General features: G+C 37.1%; 1 protein-coding gene across 5 annotated transcripts in view; it reads right to left on the bottom strand.

The window, feature by feature from the left end:
* Nucleotides 1-15124, bottom strand: part of EYS (eyes shut homolog) — a 1034174-nt gene that overhangs the window by 249257 nt on the left and 769793 nt on the right. For all 5 annotated transcript variants that reach the window (XM_080388797.1, XM_080388796.1, XM_080388798.1 and 2 more), the window contains one exon: nucleotides 7493-7605. In XM_080388797.1, coding sequence (XP_080244923.1) covers nucleotides 7493-7605 — 113 coding nt within the window. The remainder of the gene's footprint in view (nucleotides 1-7492; nucleotides 7606-15124) is intronic.

Raw genomic sequence — 15124 nt, 5'->3', positions numbered from 1 at the left:
TTGAGTGCACCCTCAGTAAGTTTACAGACACCACCAAGTTAAAGGGAGAGTTATCTGCTTGAGGGCGGGAAGGCTCTGCAGAGGGATCTGGACAGGCTGGACTGATGGGCTGAGGACAGTTGTATGAAGTTCAACAAGGCTCAGTGCTGGGTCCTGCCCTGGGGTCACAACAACCCCAAGCAATACTTACAGGCTCGGGGAAGAGTGTCTGGAAAGCTGTCCAGTGGAAAAGGACCTGGGGGTGCTGGCTGACAGCCAGCTGAACATGAGCCAGCAGCGTGCCCTGTGACCAAGAAGGCCAACAGCATCTGGACTTGTATCTGAAACAGTGTGGCCAGCAGGACCAGGGAAGTGATTGTCCCCCTGTACTTGGCACTAGTGAGGCCGCACCTCAAAACATGGTTCAGCTTTGGGCCCCTCACTTCAGGAGGGATGTAGAGGTGCTGGAGCGTGTCCAGAGAAGGGCAACAAAACTGGTGAAGGGTCTGGAGCACAAGGCTTATGAGGGGTGGCTGAGGGAACCGGGGTTGTTTAGTCTGGAGAAAAGGAGGCTCAGGGGGGATCTTACTGCTCTCTACAGCTGCCTGAAAGGAAGTTGTAGGCAGGTGGGGGCTGGTCTCTTCTCCCAGATGACAAGAGGAAAGAGCCTCAAGTTGTGCCAGGAGTAGTTCAGGTTGAATACTAGGAAAAATTTCTTCACTGAAAAGTCGGTGAAGCATTGGAACAGGCTGCCCAGGGACGTGGTAAAATCACAGTTCCTGGAGCTGTTTAAAACCGTGTAAATGCAGTGCTTGGTGACATGGCTTAGTGATGGACTTGGCAGTCCTCTGTTAACAGGGACTTGATGATCTTACAAGTCTTTTCCAACCTAAATGATTCTATGATTCTATGACTCTAAGATAATCACCAAAAATTATTATTATTCCTTTAGAAATAGAGTTGCCCCAAGAAAAATTGGTGTTAGTTTTGTAGTATGCTGATGAGAGGCAACCTTTTCCAGAAATAGGGAGAGAAATGTAAATATTTGCAAACACTCATTAACTCACCTGCATATATGACACAGGGATTTGTCTTAATATCCCCCACAATTTCCACAGAATACTGCAAAAGATGGAGCTAAAGCCTTACACAGCAATTTACTGTGGTTTTGAGGATTTATAATAGTAGGAAATATTAGATCTGTCACTTCTTTCTTTTCCTTTTTCAATATTGAAGCCTTTATCACTGAAAAAATCATCTGAACGGAAATGTCAAAGGAGGTAGAAAAGGTAACAAAAAACTATCCCAAATTCATGTACACACAGAGAGCACAAAGGAAATTGCACAGGATGGCAAAACTCACAAAGGGAAAGAAAAAATTGCAAAGACATGTTGTAAAAGATGAGGGAAATCAAGAAGGGCAACTCAAGCACAGAGGATTAAACTATATGAAAGCAACTCAGGCACTGGGAAAGGAAAAAGGGGAAATTAGAAACATACAGAAAAGGTAATCAGACTGCAAAAGCAATAGATGAGAAAGAAAAAACTAACAAAATAAATACATAAAGAACAAAAGCTTGTTATCATTCTCTACGTTAAAACTGGACAGAATAGTTATTAACATAATATTGAGCATCTTATGTGGTGAATACAAATGAATGATCTTTCTGAAGCTTTATTTTCAATTGTACTTCAGAAACATTTAGTGCAATCTCTATGTTAATGACAGAAAAAACAGAAACCCTGTTAAATAATTAAAACTAAGTAGTGTCAGTATTGTTCATTTAATCATTTTCTTCTACAGTGTTGAGGAGCCCTATATATTCTTTCTCTTTGCTGTTTCATATTTAAGCACATAACTCCAAACTGTTAATGAAAAAATGTGAACATAACTACCTAAACTGAGATGAAGTCTGAATAATCTCTTTTACATATAACAGAAGCTCAATGCTTCCCATAGGATCTTGCATGTTTTCATAAACTAAGATGTAAGTAGAGAGAAGAGCTTAAGTTTGGAATCGTGCGATTTCCCTTTCATTTGAGCCAGCTTTCCCTACTACAAGGTATGCAGTTCAATCCAAAGACAGAAATCAAACACCTTAAACACGTGGTGTCAGATTCTTTAAGTTGTGATGTTTTATAATATTCTGAAAAAGCAGGAAGTTCTACAGAGGAAGAGACATGCTGAGAAATCGTGCAGGAGAGTGAACTTCACAAAGGTGTTTGTGGTCTGCTGGTGTGTTTGTGAAAATACCACAGTAAACTACAGAATGGAAAGGGGAGTACTCACATAAGGAAGAGGATTTAGAGCTTCTGCAAAAGTGGATAAGTGAGGGGAAGTGGAACTGAAGGCTTCCTGAAAACATGTAGAGTTCTCTGAAATGTATTGCATAGCTCCTGAGAAAATAGCCATGCATTAGGAAACCCATCAGTCCTCATGATGGAATGGAACTTGGGTAATGCACATTCAAGAGCCTCTTTCCTAACTGCAAATAGCAGTCAGAGCCTTTGCTGAAATGAAACTCAGTTTCAGCCTGGAAAAAAACACTTTAAGATAAATTAACAGCAAAATAAGAACTTTAAAAAAATCAACTGAAAATCTGTCCAATGGGCAGTAACGAAGAACTCAGCTTATTAGCTCCTGTCTCTGAGTGGAAATCAGCCTTGTACATTTGCATTCACCAGTAAGACTCTTCTTAGGAAACAGCAACAGTAATTTTACGTTTCCTAGTTAGGTATTTTTTAAAAGAAGAACAAATCATGGCTTGGATAGATATATGTATATGTATATATTTTACATATGTGTGTGTGTTTGGAACCTTTGAATTTACTACATGCAGTAAACTCTTACAGGAATATACAACAGTCCTAGCTCCCAGACATTAAAATAGAAGTGAGCCGCAGTAAACACCAGCTTTTAATGCTGTGACTCAAAGCTTCATTTATATCTGTCATCTGAACTCTACCCGAAAGTGATAGTCATTTATCCTGCAAATCTATTCCAGTAACATTTTCTGAAACACTTACAGGAGCTTTATATTGCATTAACGCATCACGAGTACCTTAGCTGCTTCAGAAGAAGGAAAAAAAATAAAAATTCCTTTCTTAACAGATCCCATCAGAGATCCTTTATTTCCAATTGTCTCTTCTACTACTGTTGGCCATCATATAATCTTTTCCAAAATTGTCTATATATTCATAACTCTGAGGCAGCAATAGTTTAAACAGAATCTTAAAATAAACTTTGACAAGATTTACTTGAGTATACAGTCTGGCATAATTCTGGAAAACTACCTACTGGAGGCTGACCTTTATTAATTGATATGGTTCTGTTATAACCTTTTCTGAAAGCAAAACCCACATAACTCAGAGGACCTTTATAGCTGTAAACCTGCTCTCAGAGAGTCAAACTTAAATTCAGTCTCCTGCCCTTACCATTTTTCCACCATTTTCTGTTCTACCTTGGTTACATCTTATGGCAGGAAGCTCTAATGAGTCCTCAGTGCAATACATCCCTCCTAGCTATTCCCTCCTCCCTCTGGTATCATGTGTTACAGCCTATCTATGAACTCCAGGCTTGAACAGTGATGCATGTGATTATCAGAAGGACCTGAGCCATGACCTCACAGATTAACCGAGTTAAAGCCTCAGGCTTGAAACATCAGTGCTTCTGAGCACGCACAGAAATCCTGCATCTTTCAGAATGATCAGGATTATTTCAAGTTTTAAGGTCTTTGATCTTACCTTGCCCAGTGCTTGCTTTATCAATCATCCTCTTGAATTTAAGCAGAATTTAGCATCTGCTTCCAAAATGACATGAAAGGCAATTTGAATGTTGTTCCTATCTCCTATTTAGTTCTACCTAGTTAAAATAATTCTCCCTGCTTTGCAGCATATGATATTTGCATGACAAAAAATGAATGCTAAAGGAACAAAAAGCATTCTTGCCCTATATATAGCATTTTAGACAGCAAACAGTCAGATATGTATGCCAGTGAAATTAATGTTATCGCTTCATTTTTTTACATTTCTTATTCTCAAAAAATTTTAAAGTGACCTAAATTGCATGGATCTCTGAGATAAGCAACATGGAGTACATAATATAATATGAAAGGTACTGACTTGTGATGCCAGTAGTTTTGAAAAGGTTAATGAACTGTATCTAAAATTTATTTTTGAAAGCTCTCTATATTCCTTGCACATATTAGATCCTCCTTTTGGTGTTTTAAAATTCAAATAGATCTAGTTAAAAAAATGGCAGAACACATTTGAGTAAATTTCAAGCCTATTAAAAATTCATAAGCTTAAAATTTACTCACAAGCCCATACACGTTAAGAAGTTTCTGCTTGTCTCCCTTTGGCTGACCTACACCATAATAATGAAGTAATCCGTGCTTCTGGGGAACCAAGATGTAAAAACCCCAGCAGAGTAAGTGACTGCCGCTAGAGTATGGTTAAATATGCAAAAGTAGGGGCATTCAAAAGGATGAGAAGTCTACAAACAGGTGATGATAGGTAGAAGTCAATTAAAGCAAAATTAAAACAGCAGGGAACAGAAATACTTAAGTGTCACTCGTTGATCAATACAGGGATGTTCTTAGAGGAAGAAACTGGGTTACTTTGTCTGCCACATCGTAAAGTACTCTGTTACTTCCAGGCACCTCCAACTGTAGCAATATTGCATCAACAGGACCATGGGAATTCTGAAAATACACCACCAAGTACACCAGGCTTTCTAGTATTCAGCTACTTGTATTTGCAACATATATAATCCATTATTGCCCTCTTTAAGCAACTTTCTTCAATTACGTTCTCCTTCCTTCTCAAAACAAAGCTCTCTTCCTACGAAGCCTGTCTTGGAAAAAAAAAAAAAAAAAGAATGGTAGTTGGGCCTCCTAGATGCTTTCTGGGTAGCAGAATTTGCATGTAAGGACTGATGCATGGGGGTTATACCTAAAGTGAAAAGCAAGGATGATGTAAGCTGCCACGTGTGGGCAGATATGAAATTCATGTGTCACAGGGCAGGGAATGTGCATGGCGAATGCTTCCTAGGCTTCCCTGCAGTCCACTCCTATGGGACAACCATACCACCAAGGGAAATTCAGACTAATTTCAATTCTGTTTCCCAGCTTTTCACAGACAGAAATAACTGTGATTTGGATCAGGATGAAGCCAGCTCGGTGTGGACTGCATGAGGTTGGACACTGTTAGGCTCATGTACAGTGCTGGAACAAGCAGGGAGGTAAAAGGGAGATGTTGTACAGGACAGAGGATTGACGAGGCCCAACATCATTCCAGCATCCTTTTATGTACAAAACTATTTCCATCTATACAAACTATCATGTCATTTTACTCACCTAATCAATTAGATATACACAGTAAGTATCTGCAAGAAACAGCCCTAGACTATAATCACTGAGCTATGATTCAAATAAAGTCATCTTTAATATCTATATTATACTGTATCAGTCATGTTTCTATGCTAATTGACTAACTATGAAGGGTAGAATAATTAATACAAAATGCAATAGAATGTGGGAAATAACTCTACAGGTTACCCTGTAACAGATACTATAGCATCTAAACTAAACAAATTTTAAAAGGAACAAAGCCAAATTTCCTTATATGCCTTTTCCTTCCTGTCTATATCCCTCTATTTGTTGCATACACAGACTGGACAAAGCAGTTCTCATTGGTGTTTTGGTTCTTGAAGGCTATCAGTTGTCAAATGAATGGTTATGTAAACTACTCAATAGGAATTTTTTTTTTTTTTTTGTAAAAAAAGGTGTCAAAAAGGCTGACTATGTAGACATGCTTCTCAGATAAAGTATTGTTTTGGAGAATGAAAGAAAGCACAAAAGATGATGACAGTCTTGATTTTTAAGTGATTCCTCTTTTTTCCAGTAGTTTAAAGAACAGAGCTACATCTTGTCTAAGATTTGGGACACCAAAGTTCTAATGCCTGTGCAAAATGGAGAACAATTTTCTAATATAGTAACCAGATGCGACATCTGGGATGGGTTATGATTTTTTTTTTCCAATGACTGTTTATTTTCTAATATATAAATAAATCAAATCTTCAGGTAAAGTTTTTTTTCCCCCTAATACCTGAATCAAAGATGTGAAGTAGCTTCTTCACTTGCTTTCATCTCTATGAACTTCTGTTCTGCACAGAGGCATAGTTCCTCAGACAAGAGCATGTGCCCTCATTTTGGAGGAGACAATGGTTCTGGCTAGGAAGAAGCTCTATGCAGGAAGTCAGGAGTGGAGCCATCACTTCTCATCTGGGGTTTGTCACAACAGAGGTCAGAGCTCTATTCTGTGCAGGATTTATACCCTCAACTGTTTGTTTAATGTACTTAGAGAACATCTTCCAAATAAAAAGCGTTGGGGAACTCAAAAGTTTTATTTCTTTGTGCAGTGCAAAGATTTATTTCTTTGCGAAGTTTGGACAAGGAGATGACACTGAGCTGCTGTTCTAAATAGAGATGTTGGCAGGTGTGTGCAGATGTAACAAGCTGAACTTTTGTTCAGACCTAGTTTTACTTGCAAAAGCTTAGAAGCATGGTACTTGAAGCAGGTTGTTGATTACCTGGGTTTGCTATTTCCACTCCTTTCATAACTTTGAGTGTGATGTGTGTAAGTGCATTACGGGGCTAGAGACAGAAGTGAATGCAGAGTCCAGATCTCATGGATCTTTAAATAATGATTTAGTCCATTACCACTAGCTTTGTGACTTACTGTTGAAACAAGCACACAAACATTAATTAAACTGTTCCATAAATTTTAGGAAAAAAAAAAAAAGCCATATGTAAAAAGGCTTATACAAAATCCTCCAGTAATACAGGATGTACATCCTATGACTAAAATTGTACCTTGTTCTGAAAGACTTGATGAAGTACAAATGCAACTCACCTCTTCCTTTTGTTTTCCACTTTCCCATGTTCACACCTTTTATATGACAGAATTGAATCCTAATTGACACCACAGCCTATGTAGAGCCTTTTATTTCAACCAATGCAAGACCAACAGCAATATGAATATGCAAAAATGAAACCAAGTTTGTTTTTTTTCATGTATTCAGAAACAATCCTTCCCAGCTATTTTCACAATCTCAAATAGAGTAAGTGCAGCAGCAAATCATCAGCATTTGTTACAAGATTAATGGAAATTTCAAAACCATGAGTAGAAACACAACCAGCACATCACCCCACTTCCCACTCCTGTATTTTGTTGCAGATTATCTTGCTTAATACGCCATGTTTCAGCATTCAGTGGGTGAAAACTCACTCCAAGTAAGATTACAAGCTTAACTGAACTACTCCGCAAAAAGCACCTTCCATAAAGGAAATGCTTCAGAAGCATAGAAGAAAGCACAAAATATCTCTATATAGTGTATTTTTGTTCTGTAACCACTGCTGAAATTATATAAAATGGTCACCCTATTTAAGGAAGAAAGCAAAATCAAGGAAAACAGTTTCTTCCAATTTAAAAGGCACAGAGGGTAGTTTACCTGCAATTGTCAATATTGTTTCTTCCCACAGCACTAGAGAAGTTGAAAGGTCCCACGTTATTGATTTCTGTAACTTTTATACAGCCAGTGAAATTGTAGACAGGTCCAGGTACCTACAAAGGAGAAAATGTACATAGTTCTTTTGCTTGTTGTCATTGTGATTAGTTTTAAAATAATTTAGTTTCCGCAAATTATTTGTAACATAATTTAATTCTACTACTGCCCCACTGGTCTCCATTTTTTCCTTAATGAAATTTTATTTTAAAAAACTGAATATGAAAAGAAATTACATCAAGATAAGCAGTACTGACTTAAAAATTAAACAGAGTTTTGGACATGCAGACAGAACTGCAGGTATAATGAGACACCAGTAAAAAGCCGACTTTAACTTTAATCAGGTGTGTATTGTTTATATATGAACACAGGTCATGGGGAATAGTAAACAAGGAAGCTTTGAAAATTCTACTTTTAAATTTACTACTTCGCTGCTCAAAAGATATCTAGTATCATTAATCATGTTTCAAAGATGCCTAAGGACATAGTAAACTGGGAATCACTGTAGGGGTACTGAAAAAAGCACAGAACAATACATTGTTATGTGTATCTCACCATCTAAACAAATAACACTAACACAGTGTGTTGACAGGTGTTATAATATACAAACAAGCCACTCAAAATGTTGCAACTGACTGGACCACTGGACTTGGACAATTCCTGGTCACACCAGATCATGTGTACCTGTCCTTGGGGCCACATAATAGATAGGTCTCCATAGTTTATATAATAAATTTCATGCCAAATTGAGAAAAAAAGTACTGCTAGGACTGTCCATGATGATGGAAGTCATCAACATATTCAAATGGGGCCTTGGGAAACTACTCGGGAAGAAAAGACAGTAAGAGTGGAAGAGGGCGTGACCTGAGGCACCTAAACGAATGCCGTTCATAAGCCCACAGGAGGAGAAGTGATCTTGCCTTAGTCCTTCACACTGCAGATGACCCGTTCCTAATACTGACCACATGTCAGGTTTAGGTACTTGCAGAAAGAAAAATAAAAAGATCTTGAGGATCAATTTGCTAAAGGCATAATGGTGAGCATTAAATGTTTTTTAAAACTGAAGAGGAGCAGTAAGCCTGCCAGAAAGTCTGTAGGGCCAACAGACCATCAAAGTGTAAAAGGAGTGTTCAAAGAGGTAAGGCTCTAGCAGGAAATGCAAATGAACTCACCAAATCAAAATTTAATCCAGAGGAGCTCTGGGAGATTCCTATGCCAGAACTCCTTCTTAGTAGGGATTCATCAGAGATATGTCTCAAATTATTACTCAGAAATATTTTAAAATAAATCAACAAAGCAAACAGTAGCAAAAAAACAGAAAGACAAAATAGTGTTTGTCCAGAAGTCCTAAAGGAAATTACTGTGGTCATCACTTAAAATGGCATCCCACCATAGAAATGGTAGATGTGGATTTTGGGTTTTTTTTGTTTGTTTGGGTTGGGTTTGGGTTGGTTTGGGTTCTTTTGGTTTTTTTTTCTAAATTTGGGAAAGGGGCACAAGACTAGGGAATGCAAGGGCACACTCCAAACTACAGATTAGTAAGCCCAGTTCCATTCCAGACAAATCATTAGGAACTACATTACAGAATTAATACATGACAGAATTAATAGATACATAGATGAACGTAATGTACTGGGGAACAGTTGAGATGGTTTCTGAAAATGGAAATTGTAACTCACAGAAGGAATACTGAATATGTGAAAAAGGATGCCTTGGCACATAGCCTTTGATTTCCAAAAGGCTTTTAACAAGTTTCTATACTAAAAGATTCTAAAGTACTTTGGTCACCCTGGGATAACATGGAAGGCCTTCAATAAATAAAGAGTATGATTATAACAGAAGCAGAAACTTTGGGAGGAATAAATAGTGAGCTTTTTCCAATATGGAGAGCCCCTAGAAATTCCCTCAGCATCTCTATTAGGGTCTGTGGTCTTCCGCATATCCACAAGTGGCTCAGTGTTTCTTGTGCTATTCAGGATAGCAAAACCAAAATCCCAAGATGATTTCACAATATGCAAAAACTATAAGGTGTGTAAGGATGATGACACATATGAGAAGTTCTGAACAGAGAGTGACTATATAGCCTAGGAATCTTTACTCAGGAAAACCCACCATTGAGGAGAATTAGAACATAGTTTGCTGAGAATTTTCAGTTTCTCACAATAGAGGATCAAAAGGACATGAAATCACATAAATCAGTGCGAAGATGAAAGCAAGGTAAACAATGTACTTTTAATACAACTCAAAATTAAGCTGTGGAACTCTGCATTTGAAGACAGCGAAGTTCAAGTGCTGGAATGGGGAAGATTGTCTCTCTGTGTCGCTAACACATTCTGGAGGACTGCACTGAGGCTTCCTGGAGCTTAGAAAATAAACCCTCATTCAAGGACTGGATGTGAACCTCCCCCTCCTCAAAGTTATGCTTTGGATATTAGGAGAACAATATTATTTGATATACCACGAGGGCTGACAGCGACTATTGATATGGATTATGGACAATAGCAGACTGACTGCCTCTCTTCATCCTTTGCTAGTCACTTTGGCAAGTCAGTACATTTGTTGGACTGCCACGTGTTATACTCAGCAGTCTGCTTTTGCTGCTGTTGTCATGACACATTATACCAGGTAACCTTTGAAAATGTATTGTCCTATGAAGTTTCACATTTTACCTTTGATAAGAGATGTTTCTTACTATTTTTTCCTGCCTTTTATAAATAGTAAATGAAACAATTTTCAAATTAAATGGATGTAGGATCTGTTGCAAATTTAACATGAACACAGACAGAAACAGTTACACAATTCTTAGTTGGAAATGACATGGGACCCATAACATTGCCTAAAAAAATGAAAAATTGAACAGTGTTTTAATATGACTGCATAAATCAACTTGGAGCTCTGCTGCTGCTTCTCTCCCTTACCCTCTTATGCCGTTTCACTAAAGCTTAATTATGATTGTTCCAGTCACACCATGTATCTTTTTCAACAAAAGCCCTCATTCTTGGGATTATAAAAACACACAAAATAAAAACCAACAAAAAAAAGTAAAAGGAACCAATAAATGCAAAGGTCAGATACAGTATCATTTTAACATTTATGACAGCTACTGTGCTTAGTTGAGTTCATTCAACATTCTGAATGTCAGGTTGGTATAGGGGAAATTCACTATGGTAACCTATGACACATTCTGCACACTGAACAGCAAATTAAACACTTGGTTTGTGAATAAACATTTATTTGCATATTTCCCCCAAGCGCTATTATCAGTGAATATTTTAACAACATGGTTTCCTTTCCCCCAAAACAAACATACCGATTGGGATCCTAATAATTTCTCTTACATTGGTATGTGTATATTTTGAATGTAATGCATTCCTCTAATAGTAAAATACTTACTTTTTGTAATTATAACTCCATCATAAAAACTTTCGTCAATTACTTGCCTTTGCACTGCTATGCTATCTATACAGACAACTAATGTCTTCCTAGAAATATTTAGGAATAAGGGCTATTGATACAAATAATCACAAGCAATCAGCTTTTATTCTGCTATTCTTGAGAGTAGATTATTATTTGTGATTAGCAGAGTATTAAAATACAGACTTCACATGTAGCTGGGTTTCCTTCCATTTAAAAAAAATATATTAATATGCTGACCGACCATAATACTTAGATTGCCTGAAAATGTCAGGGTCATAGCAACACCAGAAATTTAATTTAATACAATTCACTATTCAGAAACTATGCAGATATGTTTGACATATAGTAACCATGCTCTTTAAATGCCCTTTATACTTGACAAAAATGAGTACAGATACTTACCTGGTAGGAAAAGTTCACACATATATGCCAAACCATTTATTAACATCCCTTACTGACTAGCCCAAATTTGAGCTGCTGTTAGGTACAATTAATCTAGAATTGAGTTCCTAGCGAAATGAGCTTGCATGCTGTCTTTTCATTACAGATTCATAAATAATATAATGAGTTGTTGGCTTATGATCAGAGCACTTAAAAAAATATATATATATAATTCACTCAAAAAAAAGTAGTCTTTCCTCATTTGACTCCACTTAAGATAAATTTTATATATCTTAAAAATTCTCACTATAGATATTACAGTCTACCAGCATGCACTATTCAGTAATCTTTCACATCTTTGATATTCCTGTGAAATATGTCTGATTTTGGAGCCAAATTTGTACAACTCTGCAAAAGACAGTTAAACTTTTCAAACTGCAGTATTTTAAACATCAACAAAATGGCCTAGGGACACATTTTTGAATACTCTACTAACTATTCCATCTCTATTTACTAACAACATGATAAACAGTTTGGAAATGAATGCATAACCTTGAGATAACAGTTTCTCTGCTCCAGTTCTGGTTCTTGCTAGAGATTCGAATCATACGAAATGGTCATAATGAACTCTGAAATTAAGCAAGTTCTACCCTCAACTCTGTGTTCTCTTCAGATTGGCCAAACAACAACAAATGTGACTATCTCAGTTCTAACCTGCTCAAAATCTACTGCAACTGAAATTCAATATCAAACCCACTTTAAAAAAATAATCATAAATTCAAAAATAATATCTTTTTTCAAAAAAAGTCTAAATTCGACGGAGGAAGGTGGCGGTGTGTGGGGGTGTCGTGGTGGGGTCCTTCCCCCTAAAGAATATTTTGTTCTTTAAAAAATGTAATTTTACAACCCATGTTCCTGGGTTAGATACTGAATTAAATAAATACAGGACAAAGTAAAACTATACATAGCCTACAAAATTAGCACCAAGGCAAAGAGAACATGCTTAATTCAACAGCACCTTCTGCCTTTGTATTCCATTTAGTGAGCACTGAAACCTGCCTGCGTTCAGGTCAACATGCTATAGATAGGATATGTATTTTTTCCAGTCTTTTCATGGCACCAAATTTTCAAGGTTTTGTTAAAATTCAACAACAGTCACTCAGACATCACCTTGACCAAAAAATGTTACCAGTTTTTGTTCATGCTGATTTAAACTTTTAAACATCTGTTAATAAAAATTAAACCTTGCGCATTTTAAATCAGGTAGTTCAAGCAAAATGGGCAATTCTACTCTGGTTAATTTATATAGCCATTAATCACACAGAAATGCAATTTCCTTTGAGAAGTGTTGCTGAAGTAGACAGTGGTGTGGATAGGGGGTGGGTGAAGTATCTATGCTGTTTGTTACCGCACTTTGTAGTATTTACCAAGTTTATTTGAGTTTAATGACATTTCAAAACGTGTAGCAAAAGTGGTATTGGTTCTGAAAGCAAAAATAATTAAAGAAAGCACTTAAAATATGGGAGAAGGAATATTGTTTCGGTTTCTCTACTATACTAGTACAGAAATGGGAAGGTGTACCCGTGAAATTGCCTACATGCCACCATATATAAAATAAAGTGCATGAAACACAAAGGAACTTAAATGTCTCCTACATCCTGACCAGTTTTGATCGTGAGATGCAACACTGTCTAAACCTATGCATAATATCAAGGTTTCATTTACCTGATAACATTAATATAACAGATGATTTTACATCAAAATTGTAATTCTGAGCCAAACATCCCCCCAAAATACTTTAATTCAGTTATATTAACACAACTAAAAAGGGATAAGAAGTAAGTTAAATCAAGATTATTTTTCCATGTAGCAGCTGCTTGTACTGAAATGTTAAAACTATTGCCGTTATCAGAAATCTGCATTTATTGTACCTGCCATGGATATTGAACCCTATCACAAGACCTTACTGAAACAAGAAAGGTAAAGCATAATAAAATAGACAGAATGGGGGGGGAGATCTCCAAACGGCCTAGGGTGATACAGGTTTACATTTCTGCTCCTCATTTTTCATTTGCCCTAGCAACCCTGGTAGTTCTCCTGCTATTGGATTATCAACAAGTCAGGAGTTCTTCCAGTCTCCTGTGCTGCAGGGCAAGGTACTGAGACTTATCGTCTCGCACTGGGTCTGTGAGCAGACCAGTACTGGTAAAACACCTCCCGGATTACAGTGCTTTACAGTGGGAGCCAGACTGGTCATCTGCCTTGTCCCAGACTCTGATGGAGCCACTTCACCATGTAACAGACATTCATATTCCTCTTGCATAATTTTCCCATCTAAATTGACTGGCAGTGTAAAACTTGAGCATAAGTATTTCACTGTCAATTTCCCATTATTCTGCCAGTTTGTTCTGGCTGAGAATGGTTATTAAGCCACAGAGGATTAATTAAAACCAGTAAGTCTGAAAGATTCAAGGGTACTGAGAAATTCCCTTACCATTTATATGGAAGTTTGTCCATGGCCAAGATCCTTAACTTTTAAACTTGCTCTTGCCTTGCAGTTAAGCAAGTGCAATGTTGCATTTCAGAAGTGATATGAAGACTCTGAAGTAAGAAAGGACCTCTCTAAGTTTTATGGCTAGCAATGTTTGGCCTTTTTGTAAACAACTTCAGAATATACACTTACAAGCATAAAGCATGATTTACTTGCTTTGTTTGCTATTGCAGTTTTTAAACAGTTCAACTACTGTAATTTATCTTTTTAATTCTCTCTTGTTAATGCGGTGTAATACCTTGCCCATGAACAAACTCAAAAACACATTGGCCTGAGAGTACTAGAACAGGGAGAGTCAGACTTCTGTTTCTTATCTAGTACAGACTCTATCAGCTAACTGTGGAAATCAATTCATCTCCCTGCACTTCACCTTTTCAGAGTGATGCTGAACTTAATGTAATACGGTATTGCAACACATTAGAGGAAAGGTGTTTGGAGGCCATCACCATGAACTAGTTTTCAGTACAAGCCTGTCAACTTCTGTAGTTCTGCTTCTTGTCCAATCAATAACCAACAGCTCAGACCTACGAACATTTAACCTGAGAGATGTTTGTATGAAGTATATGTGTTTACATACTGATGGATTCGTTGATCCTTATGGGTCAGTCTCAACTCCAAATATTCAGATATCTAAAATAAGATTCAGTGTGAAACACTTCTTACTGAATCATAAATGTTGAGTTACAGAAAAAGGGAGGGGTTAAAGCAAGTAGTTGTACAGCTGTCTGAACTAGAATAGGTAATGTCTTACCTAAAACAAAGACATCTGTGTATAAAAAGAAGCATACTCATATGATGGTCAGGCTATCCCTAGCATAAGGAGGAAATACATATATTTCAGGGAGAAAGATTGTATTTATCTGGAACACCTGGAGGTCTTTCAGAAGGAAAAAAGGACTATAAAAGTTAAAATGTTCCAACAAAATAGTCTTTTCTTTAGTGACTGTAACCTGAGGTATATAGTATTCAGAAGGGGTTCATTTTGTCAGTTCTAAGAAAGTTAAAGATTCTCAGCTGAAGGAGGGAGAGACAAGAAAATGTCTTCATACATTTTTAAAGTTTTATGCTTTCTTACATCACACCTGTACCTCTTTTATAAACATCTGCAACTGGAATGTCTGTTTTTGTATATTGCAAATACATAACATTTGTTTTTCTAGCTCAGTCTCTTTAAAAAAGAGGGGTTTCAAGGCAACACAGTATTCCTCAGACAGGTTGTAAGGAATGCC

The sequence above is a fragment of the Falco punctatus genome (assembly GCF_963210335.1).
Source record: "Falco punctatus genome assembly, chromosome: 5".
NCBI lineage: Eukaryota > Metazoa > Chordata > Aves > Falconiformes > Falconidae > Falco > Falco punctatus.
The sequence above is the reverse complement of the archived record's forward strand: the minus strand, read 5'-3'. Positions and strand labels throughout refer to the sequence as shown.